General features: G+C 42.3%; 4 protein-coding genes across 6 annotated transcripts; 3 read left to right on the top strand and 1 right to left on the bottom strand.

The window, feature by feature from the left end:
- Positions 1–236: 236 nt before the first annotated feature.
- LOC306839200 (putative ATP-dependent RNA helicase ddx6) lies at positions 237–11,482 on the top strand. The gene is made up of 13 exons (XM_079367754.1): positions 237–551; positions 1,424–2,507; positions 2,590–2,694; positions 3,435–3,564; positions 3,989–4,135; positions 4,336–4,430; positions 4,554–4,676; positions 5,420–5,548; positions 5,772–5,888; positions 6,160–6,223; positions 6,310–6,411; positions 6,631–6,851; positions 6,938–11,482. The coding sequence occupies exons 2-12, from the start codon at positions 2,256–2,258 to the stop codon at positions 6,843–6,845; spliced, it is 1,479 nt and encodes a 492-aa protein (XP_079223880.1). The 5' UTR covers positions 237–551; positions 1,424–2,255; the 3' UTR covers positions 6,846–6,851; positions 6,938–11,482.
- A 708-nt stretch (positions 11,483–12,190) lies between these two features.
- Positions 12,191–16,170, top strand: tomm40l (translocase of outer mitochondrial membrane 40 homolog, like). Of its 3 annotated transcripts, none has more exons than XM_079367651.1 (10): positions 12,191–12,351; positions 12,908–13,110; positions 13,240–13,307; positions 13,450–13,542; positions 13,641–13,742; positions 13,989–14,094; positions 14,758–14,880; positions 14,974–15,050; positions 15,187–15,289; positions 15,743–16,170. In XM_079367651.1, exons 2-10 carry the CDS (start codon positions 12,909–12,911, stop codon positions 15,880–15,882), a joined length of 1,014 nt encoding a protein of 337 aa, XP_079223777.1. In that variant the 5' UTR covers positions 12,191–12,351; position 12,908; the 3' UTR covers positions 15,883–16,170. The 3 variants fall into 3 exon arrangements, with proteins under 3 accessions (XP_079223777.1, XP_079223779.1, XP_079223778.1); XM_079367653.1 differs by lacking the exon at positions 12,191–12,351 and adding an exon at positions 12,363–12,407; XM_079367652.1 differs by lacking the exon at positions 12,191–12,351 and adding an exon at positions 12,414–12,572.
- A 1,099-nt stretch (positions 16,171–17,269) lies between these two features.
- LOC306839648 (uncharacterized protein) lies at positions 17,270–18,437 on the bottom strand. The gene is made up of 4 exons (XM_079368453.1): positions 18,374–18,437; positions 18,223–18,270; positions 17,989–18,139; positions 17,270–17,905 (listed from the first exon to the last, which is right to left on the bottom strand). The coding sequence occupies exons 2-4, from the start codon at positions 18,254–18,256 to the stop codon at positions 17,350–17,352; spliced, it is 741 nt and encodes a 246-aa protein (XP_079224579.1). The 5' UTR covers positions 18,257–18,270; positions 18,374–18,437; the 3' UTR covers positions 17,270–17,349.
- Positions 18,438–21,102: 2,665 nt separating this feature from the next.
- LOC306839282 (uncharacterized protein) lies at positions 21,103–22,299 on the top strand. Its single transcript, XM_079367881.1, has 3 exons — positions 21,103–21,154; positions 21,251–21,404; positions 21,532–22,299. The coding sequence occupies exons 1-3, from the start codon at positions 21,115–21,117 to the stop codon at positions 22,109–22,111; spliced, it is 774 nt and encodes a 257-aa protein (XP_079224007.1). The 5' UTR covers positions 21,103–21,114; the 3' UTR covers positions 22,112–22,299.
- Positions 22,300–24,090: the final 1,791 nt, after the last annotated feature.

Here is a 24,090-nt window from a genome sequence, read left to right as displayed (position 1 = left end):
CTAAACAGGATCTCTATTTACATATATATACATTCACGTTTACATTTGGGAAGTAGCGCAGTCTGTTGGGACTTAGGTTGGGAACTGGAGGGTTGCCGATTTAAGTCCGGTTTAATGCATGAGTTTTAAGAAGTGATTCAAAAGTTCCCTCAGTGACGAGTTTAGTTCCACTGTGAATGTTTAGCATTCATCAGAGTGCATTGAGTGCGTTTGTGAAATCTATTATAGTCAATATTAAGTCTTGATTTATTTATTTGATTTGTGTTCAGGATTGAAACAATGACTGAACTTGTAATACTGCCTGTGCGCAGCAGTAACCAAGTGTGACAGCAGGGGGCGGCAGCGCCGTGAGTGCCACATCTAATAAACATGAGCTAGACGCCGAGGAAGAGGAGGCGAAGAAGAAGGCGACCATGTTGATTTAAAGGAATAAGAAACACAATAGAGGCGATTAATTTCAAGTAGAATTCAGTTAATTAAAGCGAATTATAAAGAAAGTAGACAACACGCTGCATACTGAGTACCCCTTGTATTATAACAAAGAAACTGAGGTAGGTTTTTGGTGGCGGGGAAGCGTTTAGTTTCGGTTAAAAACATCGAGGACTTGTTGTGTGCTGTTAGCTTAGCACGTAGCTGGCGTTAGCTGCTGGAGTTATTTGTGCTAAATTAGCCTTGATGCTAACGAGCTTGCTAATTCAGCAATGTTGCTTTTACGACGAAATTTCAAACTGCCAAATTTAAAAAAAACACGTCAAACTTACTTGTTGCCAAAATATGCATATCTTGTGGTCACATTTCGTCATTAAAACTCAACTAAAATCGCGGAAAGCGAATATTTCAACAGCTTAGCGGCTAGTGAGCTTCGAGCTAACTGATTTAGCTTAACGTTTCTGTTCAGACGCAGCTTCAGGCTAACGTTTGGTTTATTTATTTACAAGAATAACGCAAATAAAATAAAAAATAAAGCAACAAGGCTTATTTCTTTCATACGATTCAAGGATTTAGTAGACAGTAAATAGTACAATTTTTCAAATATATTTAAATATGATTAACTTTTCTGTCATGTTTATTTCCTTAAAATTTATCATTAAAATAATCTCGTTGAATTCATAACATATTTTTATTCACAAGCTCTTGCATTGTTAGACGTTGTAATTGTAATGACTTTTTATGTTTTTCGTCATCATCAATTTAAATATTTTTAGCTCTTTTTAATGGATAAATATTCAACAGCAGTTTCAGAAATACTCAAAATGATTAAAAATACTAATAATTGCTAATGTAGGTTTATTTAAAGACATGATCAGGAAATGTTTTCTCCCTTGTTTTTTCACTGCCAAAGCTGCAGCTCTTTGTTAATGCTTTAACATTTTGGCTTTTCTTTGCCTTTTATTCGTTTGTTGTTGTTTTTTGTTCGCTTTAGGTGACAAGTTTTGAGTTGTTGGCTGATTTAGCAGAAGCGGAGGGTTTTTCAACGGCCACACTCGCACAGATCACACACCGACCTGAAGACCTGTGGTGACGGGGAGAGAGGGTCGAACACCTGGAAGAGAAAGGAAACGCACACTGAGGACTTGAAAGGGGTGGAAAGCTTTTGGCTTTGGACTAGATAACACCCCTTGTATGACTTAAGGATTTCAGGATCAAGGTTTTTTTTCTCGTGTGAACTGACCTATATCCACACAGTGGAAATCAGCAGAGCGCATTACAAACTATATGATTTTGGGGAAATACCTGTACAAAGTTGGACACCCTATTTCTTCAAGGACAGGGATATTGAGCAACTCTTACGGACTCAAAGTGAAAACAGGAAATATTGTTCACTTTAGGAACAGAAGTTTGAGCATTCAAATAAGATTATATTGAAGAAGCTTTCCCCAAGTTCAATTGCCTTAGTTGTTCTATTTCAGGACTAAACCGCTTTGATACTTGTTCACATATAATTTTTCTATACTGTGGACAAGTATATTCATGCATATAAATGCAAATTTCTCTTCATTTCGAAGAGCTCTTGTGTAAAAACTTTTTTTTTGGTGTTGTTGTTCCTGTACGTCAGTCACTCTGTGACAGGACCGATGTGTATATGTAAATACTACCAATTGACTTCTGTCGTAAAAGCTTTGGACTTAAAAATAATAGAGAATATTGTTTGTTAATGCTTTATTAAACTTTTTTACTTTGAAGAGAATTTTTAAAAAGAAAAACCTAAGAGGCAAAAATCTAAGACTTTGAGGACAAAAAAAAAAGAGGAAAAAATGGCAACCGCCAGAACAGAAAACGTTGGCCCGGTCGTCATGGGACTGAACAAGCAGAACGGACAGCTCAGAGGACAGACCAAACCAGCTCCAGTCCAGCCAGCACCAACAACTCAAGGAAAGGCTTTGGGATCAGTCCAGATAGCAGGAGCTGCTCTTCAGGACGGAGGAGGAGGAGGAGGCATCAAGTTTGGAGATGACTGGAAAAAGAGCCTAAAGCTCCCACCCAAAGACACCAGGGTCAAAACCTCAGTAAGTAGTGAGACACAGTTTATCTGACCAAAGAATGAAACTTCTTCTCGACTGTTGTTCTAACTCTTCATGTCACCCGCAGGATGTGACGTCCACTAAGGGAAATGAATTTGAAGATTACTGTCTCAAAAGAGAACTCCTGATGGGCATCTTTGAGATGGGTTGGGAGAAGCCTTCCCCTATCCAGGTTTGTGTACATTTTAGCTCCTTGTTTAGAACAGCAGTAATAAGGGTACACACTTAGCTTCTTTCTTTTGTCTGTTAGACATTTTCTTTGTATTTCTCTGGCGCGTTTGTTTTTTTAGAAAGTTGTGGCTATCAAGTGAAAACGTAGCTGCTGAATCAAATCAACGAATGAAGACGTGTGCTCATGATTTGCACAGACTGCTGTCTTTTGGAGTTTTATAAAGAAAAAAATATATCTTTTTTTGGCTCGTACCAGGGACCTCACCAATCCTTAAATAGCCTTTCAAATATTTTTTAAATTCAAGCTGGAGATGAAATAGTTGGCTCTACCAAACCTCTCTGTCTATCAGTCATCAGACTGCTTTCTGCACTTTCTCTCTGACAGCCCAGTTGAAGGCAGATGAGCTGTGGGTTTTACATATTTCTGCGAGGAGATGTTTCCATTTTCTGGAGAGAGAAAAATGTAATGACTTGGTTGTCAAGTTTGTTTTTTTTGGTTATTCTGCGTAATGATAACTGCAGAGGCTTTACCTGAGGTTTTTATGTGTTTTAAAGGTCTTAAGCGTTGTAACTTTTCCTAAAACGTCTAGACTTTTTTTATAACTCAAGGGAAGAGGCAAACATCTGACCATACACTCAAACTAAAGTGGTTAAGTGTTGAAATATGTATGTGATGTAGTATGAGTAATACAATCTATTGACAGAGTAACAGTATTGACGATATTATTTTGCTCCCGACAGGAGGAGAGTATTCCCATCGCCTTGTCTGGACGGGATATTCTGGCCCGAGCTAAGAATGGAACAGGGAAAAGTGGAGCCTATCTCATCCCACTGCTGGAGAGAATAGACCTGAAAAAGGACCACATACAGGGTGAGGCGCCACCTGAAGTGTCATCCTGTCCTCTCAGCTTCATGTGTGTCTGTCTCTGCTCCTCCGGGCATAAATGTTACTTCATTTATTTATGTTTTCAAGGCGAGAAAAATGCCCACAGTCAGACACAGTAATGTTAAAAAGAAAAATTTGTATTTGAAGCCATGTCATTATCAGTCGTTATGCCTAAAAACAGAAGGTAAATGGAACTTGATTGACTGAAATAGTCGAGATAAAAAAGGGATTTCATGGTCTAGTAACTTTTGAAAGTGCTTTAATTATATTCAAAATAATCTTTTATCGTCCCAGTCTTCCTCACAGGTCCCCATCGAACTTTTCTTCCCTCTATGAACCAATCGTCTTGTTAGTTCAACCATCCAAAACATTTGCGACAGCGGTAACGTTATTCGTCTTTATTCCCCAGCACTCGTCATGGTTCCCACCCGTGAGCTGGCGCTGCAAGTGAGCCAGATCTCCATCCAGATCAGCAAACACCTGGGAGGAGTCAAAGTCATGGCGACCACGGGGGGCACCAACCTGCGAGATGACATCATGCGTCTGGACGAAATCGGTAAGAACCTCACAAACACAATACAAATAAACTGTATTTTCTATTCTTGTTGACACACAGAGATCAGCGTTTGTGTAAAGATGTTCAAACATACATTTAGTAATCTGTATTATTAAAAGAGAGGTTAGTCAAGAAAACCGATATTTTAATGTTTATCACCTTTTTATTGAACTGTAACCGTCTCCTGTTTTCCACATCAGTGCATGTGGTCATCGCCACGCCTGGCAGGATCCTGGACTTGATTAAAAAAGGAGTGGCCAAGGTGGACAGGGTCCAGATGATGGTGATGGATGAGGTAATCGTGAATTCAAATCAGCAGTGACGATTTCAATCTAAACTCTCGGATCAGTGTTTCTGCCAAGTTCGTCTCCTTCTGTGATGGTGAGAATCTGAAACCGTGTTTTTTTTCCGCTCTCAGGCGGATAAGCTGCTGTCTCAGGACTTTGTGGTGCTCATCGAGGATATCATCAGCTTCCTGGCCAAAAACAGGCAGATCCTGCTCTACTCTGCAACCTTCCCCATCAGTGTGCAGAAGTTCATGGTGAGTCGCCGGCTAATTGCTGCATCACTCAGCCAACTCTGATGGCTCGCAGCCACTTGGCACCACTTGGCTCGCACTGCAGACCAAGCTGTTCTTACTCTGCACCCCGGTCTGTGTTTGTTGGTTTGAATGCTGTTAATTTTTTCGTCTGGAGAAACTCGGACAACGGGGGAAGGATGTCATTGTTAGGAATCTCTACAAATTCCATAAATGTTGTTTTAGAAGCAGTCATGCAAACAGACTTTGATGTACTCATATATTCTTTTAAATCAGGTCAATCGAGTTTAGATTAAACTTCTAAATGTGTCAAAAACAGCCTTTTCATTTCCCCTCAAACCCGGTGTACATGATGCACTTTTACAACAATGAGAGCAACATACCAGTATGAAATTCAGAGAGGTGTTTTTTTGGCCGTTTCCTTTCTTTAACTATGCACCTGACCTAACGTGACCATTTCACCTTCACTTAATGTGTTTCAAAAGCGGCCGATCATGTGGCGCCACCTGAGGTCATAATCATGCATTCAGATAAATTGGTGGTTTAGTGGATGAAAGTCGTTAAGTGCTGCACAGAAAACTGCCCTTTGTGGCCTTAACTGAACAGACTGTAAATGGTCAGGGCGTCTTAATGAGTGTCCTTCTTACCATCACAACTATTTTGTGGTTCCTTGTTATGGTTTCGATTAAACGATGTTGTACTTTCTTATCCATTCTGAAAATGTTTTGCCTCTCTGTCTGCTGCAGGCCAAGCACCTTCAGAAACCCTACGAGATCAACCTGATGGAGGAGCTGACTCTGAAGGGCATTACTCAGTACTACGCCTACGTCACAGAGAGGCAGAAAGTCCACTGCCTCAACACGCTCTTCTCCAGGGTAACTGACCAGCCAGAACACGCTACGGCATCACAACTTTTCTACATATCATAAAAACTACCTCGCATGTTTTCATGGCTGCAACTGAAGTTTGAATTTATAAAGTTCTTCCAGCAGAGTTTTTTTTTTTTTTTTTTTTTTTTTTTTTTTTTTTTCAACCGACACAAGGTTGATGTCATGATTCCTCTAACGTTGTTTCTCTCTCTCTGTCTCTTCATCACAGCTTCAGATCAACCAGTCTATCATCTTCTGTAACTCCACTCAGAGGGTGGAGCTCTTAGCCAAGAAGATCACTCAGCTGGGCTACTCGTGCTTCTACATCCACGCCAAGATGATGCAGGTGAGGGAGGCCGCAGCGTTGTTGCTACGTTCAAAATCGACTTGTGACTGTGTCCTCAGAGTTGAGCTAAACTGAAAGAGATCAACTCAAACATCCACATTTTATGACCATTACTTGAAGATAATAAATGTTACAGAGATATTTAAAATATAATAATTAAAGGACAAATTAGATATCTTTGGATCTCTGGGAGCTCCTGGAGGTCGAGGGATCTTAGTAATGTGAGGTAGCCCGGCCTGTTTTAAATGCATTGTCTTTGTTTTGTCCCCAGGAGTACAGAAACCGCGTGTTTCATGACTTCAGAAATGGACTGTGCAGAAATCTGGTCTGCACTGGTGAGTGTCTTCTCTTAAACTAGCTGCCCATCTAACACAACAGGAAGCTACCAGATGCTCAGATAAGTTTCCATGTCTTCTTGTAGATCTCTTCACCAGAGGTATCGACATCCAGGCTGTCAATGTCGTCATCAACTTCGACTTCCCCAAGAATGCCGAGACTTACCTCCATCGCATCGGAAGATCAGGTACGTAATTCGATCCGTAGAATACTAAACGGATCCACTTTAATCTGGAGTCTGTTTTGATTACAATGACGTCGCCATATTGGCTGAGTCCAGCTAAAAGAGAAGCAGCCATTTTTAAAAATGACGACTGACATGTTGAAGCCTGCATCACTTTATATAAACAGGATGGGGAGAAGCTATCACGTTGTTTTGATTTACCGTACGTCCTGTCACTCTCAGGGAGGTTCGGTCATCTGGGCTTGGCCATCAACCTGATCACATCAGAGGACCGCTTCAACCTGAAGGCCATCGAGGACCAGCTGGTGACCGACATCAAGCCCATTCCCAGCAGCATCGACAAGAGCCTCTACGTGGCCGAGTTCCACTCGTCCGGAGCCGACTGTGACGTGGAGGAGGTGGAGGAGAAGCCAGGACGCCAACAGGACAGCACCTAAAAACAGGCAAGACGCTGGTAGATGACGACTGTTTGCAACAAAGCAAAGACGAGACGCGCCTTCCTAATCTGAAGTTCTGTCCTTCTCTTTAGGACTTTGAGACACACCGGGCTTTTGCACAGACATCAGCGCTTGCACACAGGCTTCAGGCAACTCTTCAGTTTCACATTTCTCACTCGGATTTCAGAGCCTGTCAAATGGATTCATAGGCTGTTTTTATTTTCAAACCTTTCCTTTACGCTAACCCTCAAAGAGCGCTGCTTCATTCTTTGTTGTTGATCATTCAGAAAATGTCACTTTATCGTTTTGCACCAGACTCAGAGAGGACCATGCATCCTGCTTAATGAGCTTAGCGTATCTTTGTCAGACGGCAGGTCAGTGGGTATCAAAGCTGTTTTGAAGCGGTCGTCCTTGGAGACACTTTTCTTTGCCAGCAGAGAAGTCGGTCTTTTTTTTTATTATTATTATTAATGTTCCAATGATGCACCTCCACCAGCCATCATTCTGTCCACGTACACTGTTGTCGTCACTTAAGTGCCTTAAGAACTCCTCTGTGCACACATTCATCATCGCCTGCTGTCGTCGGTCGAGCAGCAGAGAAACGAGCACAAATAGAATGAATTTATTATAAACCCAAGTTTATTTAAACATCAATTATGCAAGGGATAAAGACACCGCACACCTTCTCTCTCTCCTGATGAGAGGTGTGCAGAAACACGGCTCGTAATCCTTCAACCATCCTGAATGTGAACGTTTATTTTCATGTGAACGTTGCAATAAATAAGGGCAGCTTTATTTGAATACTGCGTGACTGTTTTTTCCCTTTAGCTATAAATGAAACATGAGCAGAGTTAATATGAAAACACCGCTAAAGACACAAGCCGCCCCTCCCCGCTCGCCCTCATACTGATTCATGGATGTCATCCTGCAAACGTGACGGCTGTTGCTGGTGAGTTTACCTGCAGGCCGCTGCTGTCTGGAGGTCGTCGAACATACAAAAAAAAAGAAATCCCATTGGGCTGGTAAAATCTGAGAAATGATCGAACTCTCCAGCTGGTAAATGAAAACGTTGTTTCGTCTCCTGCACGCTGCAGGAATAATGCAACCAAGACGGCTTCAGAGCAGCTTTGATGGCTTTGATTTGTCTTTACTACAAGGTGATGGTACGTCCACAGAGTTAATATTCTTTGTTGTCATTGGTGCAAAACAATAGATTGAAATTTCTTTTATTTTTATTTTATTTTTTCTTACACTGCTTCACATTCAGTTAATTTGTGGAAATTCAAAGTTATTAATTACTGGAACAAAACACTTTTTTTTCTCTTTTGATTTCCCTTCATTACAAAGTTGAAGTTGGTGAATGTATTTGTTGCCATTGTGAACGGCCCAGTGGTTATAAGCCAAGCTCTTAAACATTTGTGTTGTTGCTGCTGCTGCATTCCTCCCCTCAGGCCGCTGCAGGGTAACAACACCTGCCAGGTAGAGAAAAAAAACTACACTGACTTTCAGTTGAACTCCAACTGAAGAGGATGGAGTCTTTTTGTAGCAGCAGCGATGCCCTTACTCCCCCTCTCTACCCCCCCCCCCCCCCCTCCCCTCCCCCAGCACAGCTTCTCTCTTTTCTTTTCTTTTTTTTTTTTTTCTTTTAAACGATGTCTAACCAACGTGAGGGTTTTGTTTTGTGAGGGGCGGACTCTGTGTTTTAAAAGCAAAATTGTAGCATCTTTGAACAGGCAGCTGTGACTTCTTTATTTTAGTCCTCCCCTTACAGAGCGTCAGTGACGATACAAACAAAAAAAGACATAAAAAAGAGTATTTTTGCTTTTTAAGATTTATTTTTTGATGTTGCGTAGGGTGGTTAAAAGAGGGGGGGGGGGCTGTGAGGCTTTAGCACTGGGAACTGTCTGGAGGTGCTCTCTCTGCATCTCAAATCTTTCCTTCTCTCTGGTACTTAAAGAAACTCTTTGTTTCAAGTCAGACAACGCGTGTTGTGCTCGAGGGTTTAAGTGCCAGAGAGAGAGCGATAACGAAACCAGGAGAGAGTTTCTGAAAAGAGTTGAAGCACTGTGATCTTCTCCAACCTGTTCCACGTTTGTGTGATGCAGATAATGGAAAGTGCTATGATTCGTTTTTTTTGTTTATTTTTAGCAACTCGATCCATTTTCCACTCGGGCGATGTTTATACGAGGTGTTCTGAATCATTTTGAGGAAGCAGAATAGGAAATGATTCATTGTTTACACTCGTTGTTTACAATTATAAAACTAGCAACAAAAAGAAAACACTTTGCTTCACATGCTGGATGAGGGTGTGGTATTTTATTTCCCTTTTTTTTTTCTTTTCACGAAAAAGATTTTTCAGGATTTACATTGAAGCAAAACCAAAAAAGGAGACTGTACGAGTGTGTGTGAGAGAGAACTCAAGGTGTGTGAGAGAGCGAGAGTGAACTCAAGGTGTGTATGCGAGTGAGTAAGAGAGGGAGAGACTTCAGTGTGTGTGAGAGGGAGAGACTTCAGTGTGTGTGTGAGTGAGAGAGGGACTTCAGTGTGTGTGTGAGAGGGAGAGACTTCAGTGTGTGTGTGAGAGGGAGAGACTTCAGTGTGTGTGTGAGAGGGAGAGACTTCAGTGTGTGTGTGTGTGTGTGTGACAAACAAGCGACCGTTTGAACAATGAGTGAGTGAGAGGTGGAGAGTTGTTTAAAGCTTTCAGAGGCTTTTTGTTTTAACAATCGTTACGTATACATGCAGCTCAAACTAACCCAATCTTAACAACTCAATCCATCCCATAATGTCCTGATAGATGATTAGTTGAAGTAAAATTAGTAATTTATTAAATCAATTAGATATTCATGTTTTAGAGGCGTACATTCCCGCCTCCTGCACATGAATATATTTAGTGTGGTGTGATTTTTTTTAAGTTGATCTTTTTGAGAGAAACTGAGCATTTCTGGAGCAAACGACTCGTCCACTTTGTAAGATCAGAAAGACAGATTGTCCCTCGTTGCATTCTGGGTTGACTGGATTAACAGATCCTCTCTAAGAAACGAGACATGAGGGCCAAATCTTTACTGTGTCGACGGCCGCTGATTTAAAAAAAAAAAAAAAAAAACAAGCAAACATGAAGGCAGTATAATCAAACTGTCCCGTTAAGTTTGCAGCTGCATGTGAGCGTAATAAGGTTAATGTTCTGTTCTCATGTTTCTGTCCACGATGTGTGAGGTCTCATGTTTTATGTTGTTTGAACGTTTACAGTGTCAGGGATGTGTTTTTCTGTTCTGTCTCTCTCCCCCCCCCCCCCCCCCCCCCCCCCCCCCCTCCCCCTTCTGTAAAGCTGCCCTTACCCTCCTTTTGTTTGTTTCAGTCAGGGTTCACATCCCCGCTTACATCCCAGACAGTCATTCATGAACTCCTTTGTGACCCTAAAACACAGAATCCTTTTTAAAGACGATCCTGTCGACAATTTGCAAATCGAAATGTTTTTGTTTTTTTTAATTTCACTAAAAAATATCTCATTATCAGCCCGACGACTTCTCCGTCGTTGCTGTTGTCAGCTTTCGTTGTTTCTGAGGTCACAAAGGAGGTCATGATGGATGCATTTCTGAATGTCGAATGATTGGGCTGTTTTTTATGTTGAATGATTGGGCTGTTATCTACTGTTGACGCGTCTTTTTGTGTGTGTGCGTGCGCACTCTGGTCTGTAGAGGCAGGAGGAGTGCTAACGGGAGGGGGGGGAGGTTTGTCAAAACCTGTTAAAAAAAAAAAAAAAAAAAAAAAAAAGATGTTAAAAATGTAATGATGGTGAAGATTGGGGTAAAAAGAAAAAGTTGTTAAAGCTGCAAATTCTAAATTGGAGGAACTTTAAAAAAGAAAAAGAAAAAAGTAACACCTTAATTTAAAGTAGTAAAACTGGCACAGCTGCCCCTTCTACTTCTACTGTGCAAAGCTAAATCAAATCGGGCTCCTTCATTTCCTGCACTGATGTAGACTCACCCACGCTTCAAAGCGTTTTTTTTCTTTTCTTCAGACAAACCTGAAGATGAACTCGGCACAATTGAAGCAGGAAGCTGAGAGTAGATCGAATCAGTATTTTCCCCCCGAGGCGACGAGGAAAGAAACAGAGAGGTGTTCAGATTCTTCAATTTGGCTTAAAAGTGTTTAATTTGTTTCGATGTGGCTGGAGAAAAGTTACAACAGTATTTTTCTTTTCTACAACAAGGACAATAAGGAGTGGAAAGATTCTTCATCAGCTTGCAAAAGCGTCAATCCTTCATACACAGTATTGCTGTTTTTTTATTCCAAGTAACAATCCTGCATTTTTTTTCTTTTCATGTGGTCACTCCGGTGCCTCGGCGCCTAATTCTCCAAAATCCATGTTTCAGATGTGATCGTCTTTTCCTCCCTAAACATGCTGGGATTTTGTTTTGGTTCCATTAGAGTGAAGGTCATTAATGATTGGGTAAAACTGCAAAAAAAAAAGTCACTTTCATTCTTGTTTTAAAAGATTTTTTTTCTTTTCTTTAACTACAAAATGCATTGAAGAGATGCGAGGTATCTTTTGTTCATCACTCTGTCCTCTACTGTTGTAACTTGAAATACATGCAGGGGTTAAAAAAATTAAATAAATTGGATTTAAATTTAAACAGCCTTGTGTCCTCTTTTACACATCTGTCCATCTCTATGAACGTGGTCACATCAGTCATTACCTGAACACAAAACAATTGAGTTTTAAGGACAACCTATGTTTCTTTTATTACTGATATGACTGGCAGCTTTTCAATAGAATTCAATTAATTTATTTAGTCGGGACAATGTAAATTAACCCAGAATCAATACAGATTCAGATCTTGATCTATTCAGCTATTGCTATTTTCCATCCTTTGTCTCAACACTCTTTTGTAAATCTGTGTTGTGAGGGTGGGTGGGATATTCTTCTTTATGATGATCAATATTATGTAAAAGATAAGATCAATGGGTCTTAAATAGAATGGCTTGTCTGTGAAATGATCCTGCCTCAAGGCGTCAGCACAAGGCAGATTTAATTATTTTTAAACCAAAGTCGTGTTCATCAAAGTTGGGAAATACTTTAAAATTATACATTTACACCTGAGGGAATATTTAAACTTCTCAAAAAGTTAAGGATCCGACTTTTATTTGACCTTGGAAGAAACCCCATAGTGACAGTTTACTTTACTTTTCCTCAACGAAAATTTCCGCCAATTGGATCCCACAGATTATAAAACCCCGCCTATCTGGGAGGGACCTTCACCCCATCAACCAATTGTATTTGAGTATGAATATTATGTCATTCAGTTAAATCCACGCCCTCAAGTCCTTCCTGTGAAAAAAAGTGATTGACGGCCGTTTAAGACAATAATGTACAAGTGTCATGATAGTTTATCCAATCATAACAGCTCTTGTCGAAAATTGGGCGGGCCTTAGCGTAACAACCCTCTTCCTCTCGGTGGTACAGAATACAACTTCCGGCTGTATCGTCCTCTGGAAACACAACGTGAGTAGCAACCGTTAGCTGTGTTTTATATATAACGGGGATTTCACCGGACACAGGTGAACATATAAAAGACGTTATTTCAGCAGGTGACGTCTCACCCGTTGATGTTTGTGTTGCCTCGCGAGCTGCGGCCGTTTGTCAGCAGCTAGCATTAATGGTGCTGAGGAGCTAGCTTAGCTTTTCATTCATAACTTCAAACTTCTTCTTGAAGGTTTTCTCAGGTGATCGATGTTTCTAGTCTTTTTTTACTCACGTGACGTTTAAGTTTCTCGTGATTTATCGGCATTTATAACCTGTTGGTGCTGAAACTTCACTGGAATAAGCATGATGATCTGTGTGAAAGGTTAAAGGGACATTCCACCTAAAACACACACACCTACCTGTGCATACACACACTCACACCTACCTGTACATATACACACACACATACCTGTACTTACACACAAACATGCTTTCGGCCTTGTCACTTGATCGTCCTCTCTCTCTCTCTCTCTCTCTCTCTCTCTCTCTCTCTCTCTCTCTCTCTCTCTCATATGATTTGATTTCTCTCTGTCAGAATGGGCAGTGTTTTGGCTGCCAGCTCGCCCAACCCTCCACCTCCGACCTCCGGGGCTGCTGGGTTGACGGTCCCGCCAGGCTTTGGGATGCCTTCAGTCTCCTCTGTTATACCCGAGGCAGCAGGAGGACAGCAGCAGCAGGAGGTAGAGAACCCTTTGCCTAACCCGGGGGCTTTCGATGAGTGTCATCGCAAGTGCAAAGGTGAGCAGAGGTTATTGATGAAGGCTCAAAGAGTTATCCCATCATTCTACATAGAAATACTATAATCACAATGTGTCTGTTGTTCATGGTGTTGCTTCTGAATCTGCACCAATGGTTTTTTCTCCTCAGAGGTTTTCCCCATGCAGATGGAGGGCGTCAGGCTAGTTGTCAATAAGGGCCTTAGCAACCACTTCCAGGTCAGTTCAGTTCTGTGTGAATAACAGAAATTGAAATAGTGTATTTTCCTACTACATCGTGTCAGACCAATGAGCATAAACTCTAGTTGTGTCGACACTACATCTTGAATTGTGTCCTTTTTTTTAAAAATCTCTCATGAAGGTGAATCACACCGTGCTGCTGAGCACCATGGGAGATTCCACCTACAGGTTTGGAGCGACGTACGTCGGGAAAAAGCAGACGGGTCCAGCGGAGGTACGCTGCAGTCGAGTCCCCGTAAATTCCATCTGTGTGTTTTTTTTCTCCCCCAAAACGTAAACTGTGACTCAAACTGTGTGCCGCTCTGCGTCTAGTTCTTCCCAGTCATGGTGGGCGACATGGACAACAGCGGCAGCCTAAACGCCCAAATCATCCACCAGGTCAGCAGCAGCGTACGATCCAAACTGGCCTTCCAGGTAAAGCTCCAACATCTTCTTCACCTTCAATGTGTTTTCAAAGAGTTTCTACAGAGCCGAGTTCATATTTAGAGTCATAATGAGTCAATTAAGATATCTTAGTTTCAAAAAATGTAAAAACTACATTAAATTTGATCTATTATGATTTGTTTATGTTGAAAGATGAAAATCAGCAGATTTCTAAGTTTTTAAAAGGAAAGCTTGTTTATCAGTTTGACTCTTTGACGTTGACTGTCTTATTCTCAGACGCAACAAAACAAGTTTGTGAACTGGCAAGGCGACGCTGAGATCAGAGGGGAAGATTTTACTGCGACAGTCACACTCGGAAACCCAGACGTCCTCGTCGGCTCCGGTAGGTCTTCACACGTCTTGCTTCCGATCTCCACTTACTCCGAGCACGCGGCGGTCCTTCAGCGCTCTGCACTACGCCGCCGTCCACCGCCGCTCTAGTCAATGTCCCTGTTTCCACAGCGAGCGCCGCTGTCCGTCTCCAGCGCACGCCAGCAGAGCCAAATGATCTGTTTTTGATGTGGCGTCACAGGATAAAGTGGACTCGACTGAATGTCAGAAAAGAAACACTCAGAGCGTGCGATCAATATCAAAATAAAACACGTTAAGTGTTTTAACTCAAAACAGACGACAAGTTTGCAAACATTTTATTTGAAATTGAAGCTCGATTAATTACACGGCACTCCGTCGTGTCCTCTCACCTCGACTGATGTAGACTCTTCCAATTTCTCAAACACACCTGGAGGAGGTGAGAGATGATCTTAATCAACGTTGTTAAACTTCTTTACTTGTTTCAGTAAACAATTATGTGAAATTAACTCAAAGAGAATGATTTTTTTTAAAATATGAGCCGACCTCTAAACGTTTGTGTCTGTACCTAAGATTCCTCTTGTCTCGTGTGAGGGACGCGCGGAGACATTTTAGTGAACTGGGAAAGACACTTGGACTACTTTCTATCTATACCCGTGTTATCATCCTGATCACCTCTTTGTTGTCCCCGTGTCAGGTATTGTCATCACACACTACCTCCAGTCCATAACGCCGGCTCTGGCTCTGGGAGGGGAGCTGGTTTATCACCGCAGACCCGGAGAGGAAGGCTCGGTCATGTCTTTAGTCGGCAGATACAGCGGTGAGAGCCGAGTTATTTTAACAACGTCGTGTGAAGTCCACGGTAAGTTTCATACGCTTCAACCTGTGTTGACTCGACCTCTCGTCTGTACAGGAAGTAACTTCATCGCCACGCTGACCCTCGGCTCAGCAGGCGCTCACGCTTCGTACTATCACAGAGCCAACGATCAGGTAACGTTAAATCTGTTTGTCCCGTTAACATAAAAGAAAGAATACTTGAAGCATCTCTGGTTGAATATTACACCTGCAGTGCTGCGCTGCAAAACACATCGACGATGACCTAAATCTGTGTGCTGCTCTCCTACAGCTGCAGCTCGGGGTGGAGTTCGAGGCGAGCACCCGGATGCAGGAGACCAGCGTGTCGTTGGGCTACCAGCTAGACGTGCCGAAAGCCAATTTACTGTTTAAAGGTCCGACATCTTTCTACTCTTGTACAGTCCCCGGTGATTGTCCTGCACACTGAGATGTCAAATATTCATTTACAAGCAAACTTAAAGTTGAGTCATTTCTGAGCCTTTGCCGACATGTTGAAGTGTTTTCACTGGTTTACTAGTGAAGGAATGATGTCAAAAGAAGTTCATGGAAGTGAATAACAGCAACAACAAAAAAGACCTTAAAGGCCTTCACTTTTATCCATTTATTTATTATGTAAAGTTTAATTCGGTCTTCTTTTTACCCCCATGTGAAAATCCTTGCACAGCATGTTTTGGAAAAGAAATGCAAAGATCTTAAATTGAAAAATTCCAAGTGATATATAGTGACAGAAAAAAAGGTTTGAAGTCTTTTACCTGACGATGCGTTTGTTAATATTTGTGTGCAGGTACCACATCCTTTAATAATTCTGTGTCCTGCTCCTCCCTCAGGTTCTGTCGACAGTAACTGGGTTGTCGGTGCCAATTTAGAAAAGAAGCTGCTCCCGCTGCCGCTCTCTCTGGTTCTCTGCACCTTCCTCAACCACCGCAAGAACAAGTTCCAGTGCGGCTTCGGCATCACAATCGGTTAGCCGCACTGAGCGGTGGGTTTGTCGCCCCCCCCCCCCGCGGCCACACTCACTACGGACGAGCAGACTCTGCCATGTTCACCACCGCGTGTGTCCCGTCACCTCCATCTGTCGCTCCATTCGGACATTTTCATGTCTGAGTTTGATCTCATGTGCTGAAAAGAAAGTGATAAATATAATCTAACGCATCTAATCCTTAAATATGAATGATCAGAAGTGTAAGAGTGTGATCGGTCAGGATCGTGTTGACTGTGGACTCTCAACGAATAGAAGGAAAAAAAAAAAAAAACACTGAAGAGACTTAACGTAAAACTGAGCTCTTAGTTTCTGTCACTGACTTCTGTGCCTGTTGTTCCAGGTTGTTTTTTTTAACTGTCTCTGTGTGCAGTGGATGAAACTGTCATGTTAATTTTTTTTTCTTTTTTTTTTTTTTGTTACAGACAAGTTTACCAAGACTGAGTGTACTGTACTGCATGTCACGTTCACAAACCATGACTTGTTTTGTTGCCTTTTGTTTATGTTAGGTACATATGAAACAGTATATATATGACCTGTATATACCTCTTGGAAACTGATAAATACCATTTCTTACAAAAAAAAAAACTGTGCTCATGCTCATTTCCTTCAACCAATCACACTCCCTGCTTTTCTTTGTTTACTTATGAGTGTCATAACAGTGCTCTTCCCTTCTATGTCAATAAGTATTTCTAGTTTAGAACCACTGCTCCCAGGTTCCCCCTCAAAGGGCGAGTATACAGAAATAACTACATTTAAACAGTCTGGGGACTCAGCTAAAACTAAACAGGAGCAGGACGCCCTTAAGGTGGCGCCCTTAAATCTTCCAAACTATGATTGGCTGTTTCCCCTGACTAGATGTTGGACTTAATGTTTAAATCTACTTTGGACAGATTGTTTTGAGTCCTTGAAGCATTTAGCTTTAAAAAATGTGTTTCTATTACTTTATGTGAGCTAAAAGCTGCAGTCAACATACACTTCAGCTCACCCCTGCACAAATCAGTTTTTATTATTTTATTATATTATAATAGTTTTTATTACCACGCTGTAAACACGATTATTCCTGCTGTAAAACTCAACAGTCTCACTTGTTTATTTGAGACTCCCTCAAGTGGACGCTCAAAGAATTGCAGTTTTTATTTGCTGCCTGATTGGCTTCATTCTTCAACACAGAAGACTGCTTCCTGGATTGTCCCCGTTATAAGTTTGGTACTTTCTGTCATCCCTCCTTTAAGTTATTTGTATGAAATGTCACCTTGAATGTAGTTAAACTATCGAGTTTTGTTCAAAGTTGATAAAAATATTGACCAAAAAAATGTAAATCACGCTGCGTTGAGAACGTGTGTAAGTCTTCCACACACATGAAGACACAGACTGACTTAATATGATCTTTTTTTATTTAATAAAATAGACATTTAGAATAAATATCTGGCGCTGTGGAGGCTGATGGTCTATTTACTGGGTGCCCTTGATGAAAGACTCCCACAGAGCGGTCAGCTGAGCCTGCATGTCCTGAGCGCTGGCGTCCAGCTTGGCCCTCAGCTCCTCCATCTCCTGGGTCTTCTGGGCCAGCTGGGTCTCGAAGCTCTGGGCCAGGGGCATCATGCTCCTCCGGAACTCGTCCATGCTCTGATCCACCTTCTCCTTCATCTCCTCGGTGTAGGGGACCATCTGGGCCTGCAGCTCGCTCATGCTCTTATCCATCTGCACCTTCAGCTCCTGGCTCTTCTGCAGCAGCACGGTCTTCAGGGACTCGGGGTCCATGGACTCGGCGTAGGGGGTAGCCTCCCTCTTCAGCTCCTCCACCTGCTTCTGGATGCGGGCGATCATCTCCTCGGCGTAGGGCATCAGGGTGGTGCTCCCGGTGGCAAGGTCGCTCTCCAGACGGGCCTTGAGCTGCTCGGCCTCCTGGGTAAACTGGGTGATGAAGTTCTGGGTAAGAGGAGTCATCTGAGTCTTCAGAGCAACCACGTACTGGTTCACTGCGTCAGCACTCTGAGAGATCCTGTCACTAAAAGACAGAACACAAAAATCCATCATTGGACATGAATCACTTGAACATGATTCTCATTTTGTTTTCAGGCAGACTCTTACTTGACTTCTTGACCCAGCTCAGAGGCTTTGATCTGTCTCAGGGAGTCCTCGGCGGTCATGGTCACCTTGGCAACGTACTCCCAGAAAGCATCTTTCACCATGTCCAGGTTGGTCTTGGGCTGCTCATGCCACAGGATGTTTGCATTGCAAACTGTCGATAAACAGGAGCAGGTTTAGCACAGAGGCAGATAAAGAAAAAACACAACATATTCACGAGTCGTCAGTTTCACTCACCAGAGAAAAGAGCGAGAAGCACAAGAACCTTCATGATTAAATGTGACTCTGTGGAAAAAGAATATAACGTAGCATTAAAAACATGTAAAAATTGAATATTTTCAAAATCTCTTGAGTCATTAAAAGTGACAATAATCATCAAATGTTTTACCTTGCAGAGGCAGTTTGTCTCTTCTTCTCTCTGTGTCTGAGGATGAGTGTCGTACAGGCAGCTGTTCACTGTTTTTATAGACACATTTAAGGTTAAAGTCCTTCTTCTTCTGCCCTGCTGTCAGATTCTTGTCGCTCCACGTCATAATTTATGTGTCATAGTTAGGTTTCATCTTGTGATGCATTTTTTTCCCCTGCTATCTGGAAGTGTCACAGTGTTAAGTTATATCAATTGAATGTTTTTTTTAATGCAATTATTAGAAAGAAAATAGTATTTGACAAACACTGTCAGCAACAAGAGAATTGTTTGAAAAATGACAAATAAACCGGGGCTGTCAGCATTAAACTAGTTAAATGCTACAAGGTCTTAAATGAATGCTTTGATTTTTTTAAATCTCGTGTTATTCCAGAGATCATAAAGGTGCCACAGAAGTTGTTAAAGGAGAGTTTAGTAGGTTATGAAGCAGACAGAAGTGAATATGAAGGCCTCACAATGGCAAAAGAGTTCATGGGAGAGAAGATTAGTAATTTCTTCATAGTTTTTTTATTATGCTGATACACGTTGTAGCTGAGGAAATTAACAGCAGATGGCTAAAATAAGAAACCTGAGTGTCCACCGACCAACTAGACAAACCCATCCAGTCCTTTGTTTGTGGTCTGACAACACAGAGAAAAATGCTTTGTTTCAGATGTGCTCTTCTTGTGATGTCACAGTGGGATTCTTGTAAAAAAAAAAATAAAATCCCCTCCCCTGGTGTCTCCACCCATCAACTCGACCTGCAGCCGAAAGAAAAACTTTTGCACAGGTCGGCCACTTTTATTCTTGATAGCAAAGGAGGGATGTCTACTGGGAAAACTCAGGGGGCTCGTTGCATTTAAAGAGACACACACACCAAAACAGAGCGTTCGGTGAGATCAGGTTTCTAGAGGGTCACAAACCTTCTCTGCTTTTTAATTAAACTTTCTCACAGGAGCTTTAAAAGGTGCTTCCTCTTTATTGAAAAAAAATCCTGTGCTCCCGACTGTAAATATCAAGGAGAATCAAATTTGATTACATCATATCTATCAGCAAATCTTTTATGAGAAGATTAGCTGAACTTATTTGTGGGGGCAAACATAAACAGCAAGCGGGGGTTTCTAGCAAACAAGTCACTGGGAAGACGTTACAGATACATGTGTACGATGTGTTGTGCATTTTTGGTGACCTGGCTTATAATAAAGCTACTCCTTAGTCGCTCACATGACATAATACTGAGGACATGTTGGCTCTATCTGCCTCTCTTCATAATTCGTCTCAAGGTCCGTGTGCGTCACAGTGGCGGGATGTTTATCAGCCAGTTTGTCCCGAGAGGCAGACTTTAGCTCCTCCGTGTCATCAGACGAGGAATGAGGAGGAGACGTCGCATTCCTGCGTGAAGATAATCTGCAGCTCAGATGGACGTCGTGGATCAAAGTCCTGCTCTCCTCTCACTGACCTATAAAACGTCTGTTTGCTCTTGTTTGTGTCTGCAGGACATTTTAAGTTAATCAAACGTGTGTGTCTCTGAATGTGCTAATCAGCACAAACAAAGCACACTTTGTTCTGTTTGTGACAACAGGCAGAAATAGTTACAACCTCACGACCTTATCTGCTCTGAGTGGTTACAACTCATCAATTTTCAACTTGAATAGAATAGATCTTTATTGGCAGCAGGAGACAGACACATGCAGTTTATTGATGCACTGGCTTTGTGTGTTTCTACAGAAGCCCTAAGAGGACATAAATCCTGATTTTATTATGACTATTTGAAGTCATGCTAACACCTCTAGGGATGCTAACGTTGGTCGTGTTTCACCACTTTTGTCACAGCTAATGGACATCGCCAAAACTTTTTGATAGCCTCTAAATGTTCATGTTCCCCTGTGGAGGAATCATACGAGCAGACTTCATCTTTTGTACCAGTGTGAGAGTTAAATACTTTTACTGTAAGGCTACAGATTGTCAGGATGTCTCTTTGATGATGAGGATTACGAACACAATCTTCTTCTGCTCTGTACAAAATGACAATAAAGTTTGATTTGATTTCACCAGTTTAAATCAGATTTTTACATCCAGTGGATGCATTTTAATGGATTTAGCACCCAGACATCTCTCTCTCTCTCTCTCTCTCTCTCTCTCTCTCTCTCCCTCCCTTTCTTTTTTATAATCAGGTGAAAAAGCATTTATTATGGGGATTTTTGTGCCTTTATTTTATTGAAGAATTATTTAGAGAAAGGACAGTAAATAGAGCTGGAAATTAGGGAGAGAGAGAGAGAGTGGAGAATGACATGCAGGAAAGAAGCCACATGTCAGATTTGAACCTGGGCCAGCTGCTCCGTACATGTGGTGCACGCACTAACCACTTGGCCACCGCTGCTCCAGGAAAAAAAGGTATTTATTTCACCAAAATGTTATTATGACACGAAGTGAGACTGAAATGTAAACATGAAGTTTTATCAGACGCACTGCGATGATGTGGAAGCGGCAGTGACAGCGAGACACTCCGAGTTGGACTTTACTCCTCCTGAGTTCCCCCTGTAGGACCCAGAGGCCTATATATACTGAGCCATGATGTGTGCAGACTCACACCTTGTCCTACAGCTCTCTGACTGAAGACACACACACAGGTAAGACACCAGGGAGAGGAGGTCCCTCTTTACATTGTGATGTTCTACCATCAAGGGTTAATTGTGCATGTTTCCTTTCAGCTGCAACAATCAGTCATGAAGGTCCTTGTGGTGCTCGCCCTCGCTGTTTTCACAGGTAAGCGAGTCCGGGTGAAGACTAGAGAGTAATTGAGAGCCATAGAATTAAAAAGAGTGTTCTGAATATTAATAGAGATGTTCTGTGTTCTTTCAGCAGGATGCAATGCCAACGTTGTGAGAACTAACCAGCCAAAGCAGCAGGTCGACGTCGTGAAAGATGCTTTCTGGGATTACGTTGCAAAGGCCACCATGACCGCTGAGGACTCCCTGAAGCAGATCAGAGACTCCAAGCTGGGAAAAGATGTCAAGTAAGGACTCATAATAACAACGACAAATACTGAAGGAAAATAAAGTGGCTGAATTTGAGTTTGACCTGTCAAATAAAAATCCAGTGAAAAGTATTGAGCTTGATGGTTTCTGTTTGTGATTCTGCAGCACCTTAATCTCGGAGAGCAGCGACGCCGTCAACAAGCTCAGCGACGCTCTGCGCACTCAGGTGGCCCCTCTGACCAAAAACCTCATGACCCAGTTCACCCAGGAGGCCGAGCAGCTCAAGACCCGCGTGGAGAACGATCTGACCGCCATGGGAACCCGCCTGCAGCCCTACGCCGACGAGCTGGTTGCAAACCTCCAGAAGCAGGTGGAGGAGCTGAAGACGGAGGCCGTCCCTTACGCCGAATCCATGGACCCCGAGTCCCTGAAGGCCGTGCTGCTGCAGAAGAGCCAGGAGCTGAAGGTGCGGATGGATAAGAGCGTGAGCGAGCTGCAGGCCCAGATGGTCCCCTACACCGAGGAGATCAAGGAGAAGATGGAGCAGAGCATGGACGAGTTCCAGAGGAGCATGATGCCCCTGGCCCAGAGCTTCGAGACCCAGCTGACGCAGAAGACCCAGGAGATCCAGAGGAACCTGGCACCATACGGGGAGGAGCTCAGGACCAGCCTGGACGTAGACACCCAGAACCTGAAGATGCAGCTGATGGCTCTGTGGAAGTCTTTCACTAAGATGGCCCAGTAAACGGATTCACATCAATGCTTGTTTTTGACCCAGAGTTGTGTTAAGTTGGACGGATAAAAAGTCTCATTTTCTGTTTATGCTGCTGAAAGACACTCAAATGCAACTTTCTGAATACTGTCAGTGTTTCCTCCAAATGTGTTACTGCCTAAACTATTATCTGTAAAACATCAATAAATAAGTTAAATGTATTTGGTGTTCAGATTTTCTTTTCTTTTTCAGGTAGAATATGCTTGAGGTTAATGCCATCAATTAAACAAGGATCATTACAGAGCTAAACAAAGGTCCTGAAACAGATGCTTTCCAGACACATTTAGTGTTTGTAAAGAAAAATTCACTCGCACTAACACAGACATGTCAGATTGCATTGCATGTCTTTCTGTTTGACAATTACCGTTTCTAATCTTTGAAAACTTTAATTTCAACTTTAAACTTTATTTGAGACGCGACGTCACCGAGTCCGATTTATTTGATGCTCAACTCTGCAGTAAGAGGGCAGCGTCACGTCTTATCATCGCCCAGTCAGCGGTATATCTGCGCCTCGACACCAAATCTTATCTAACATCATTCAATGGCGACCCCCTTTATTAGGGGAAAAAAAAATCAACAACCTCAAATCGCCTGTTTTACATGTGACTGTTTCATCTGAGTACGATTCAGAAGCCATGATGAGAGGAAAGTCTTCTTGATTAAATCGGATGTATGTAGGCGGCTCTGTTTGTCTTTACATTCAGTTTATCGAGCCACACGGTGATGCAGTGGATCAAGAAGGTTCCTGGTTTGAATTCTTGGAAGGACAGGGTCAGAGTTAGTTTTTCTGTATGTCGCTGTGAAAGATCTCTTGCATGCTTTAGTCTCTTCTGGGTGCTCTGGCTCCAGTGGTGGCTGCTGCATTATTCTCCAGTGTGGGCACCACTTCTCACAGATGTACACACAAGTTCATTAACTTGATGCTGGCACACTAGAAAAATAAAAACAGCATCATTTTGGGACCCAAGGCCACAACATGAGCACAACTATGTGATGATAAATAATGATCAATTATTCAAAAACTGTAAATGGACTTGAGCCAGTCGTCTGGCTCCTCAAAGTGTTTTTACACTGCAGGTCACACCTACACACTCACACACTGATAGCAGAGGCTGCTGTGTAACGACTATCAGAAGTAGCTAATCCCATTTATACACATACGCCTCCAAAGAAAAGCTGGATGGTTTGTGTCTTGCTCAATGACACGTTGGGCCTGTTGCTGCAGTAGCTGGGGGTCAAACTCCAAGTCTCCTGATTAAGGAGCTACTGAGCTACTGCCGCCCTACAGGTGCACGCCGTGTACAGCGGCTGTGGGCGGCCCGGGTTTGAGTCTGACCCGTGGCTCCTTTCTCCCATATCATTCCTCACACTCTCTGCCTCCTTTATTTCCGACTCTATCCACCGTCCTATCTCGAAATAAATGCGTACAAATCAAGCTTTAAAAAAAAGGAACGCTCGTGTTGTACCAGTTGTGTTTGTGCATCAATCAAAGGTCAAAGTTAATGAAGTTATTTATCTGTTGGATGTGTTTCCATCTGATGTTACATAAAAAAAACATGAAGTGGCTGTTCAAACAGACTTTGATCCAGATCAGCTGGACGACGACATGAAAGACGAAGGACGACCTTTAGCTGCTGTGTTCACGTTGCAGCGGTGAAACAGACAGACAAGCACAGTGACAAACTCAGATCTATACGATGAAGCTGAACAGACTTTTTTTTCCCCCCACGAGCTAATCGTAGTTCAATGAGAGGAAGACGATATGATAGTTTCTGTAAGGATGTGTGCTCATAAAGGTGGATTTGATGTTTCAGAGGCCTTAATGTTATGCACTCTCTGAAAACGTATATTATTCGGTGTCCCTAATTTCTAACCTGTGACAGCAATGTGTACTTTCATTATGTGACGTGGAGCCAAAATAACATACACAGCAATAAAAGATGACAACAACA

The sequence above is a fragment of the Symphodus melops genome (genome assembly GCF_947650265.1).
Source record: "Symphodus melops genome assembly, chromosome: 18".
Classification (NCBI taxonomy): Eukaryota; Metazoa; Chordata; class Actinopteri; order Labriformes; family Labridae; genus Symphodus; species Symphodus melops.
Note: the sequence above shows the minus strand (reverse complement) of the source record. Positions and strands in the feature narration are given on the sequence as shown.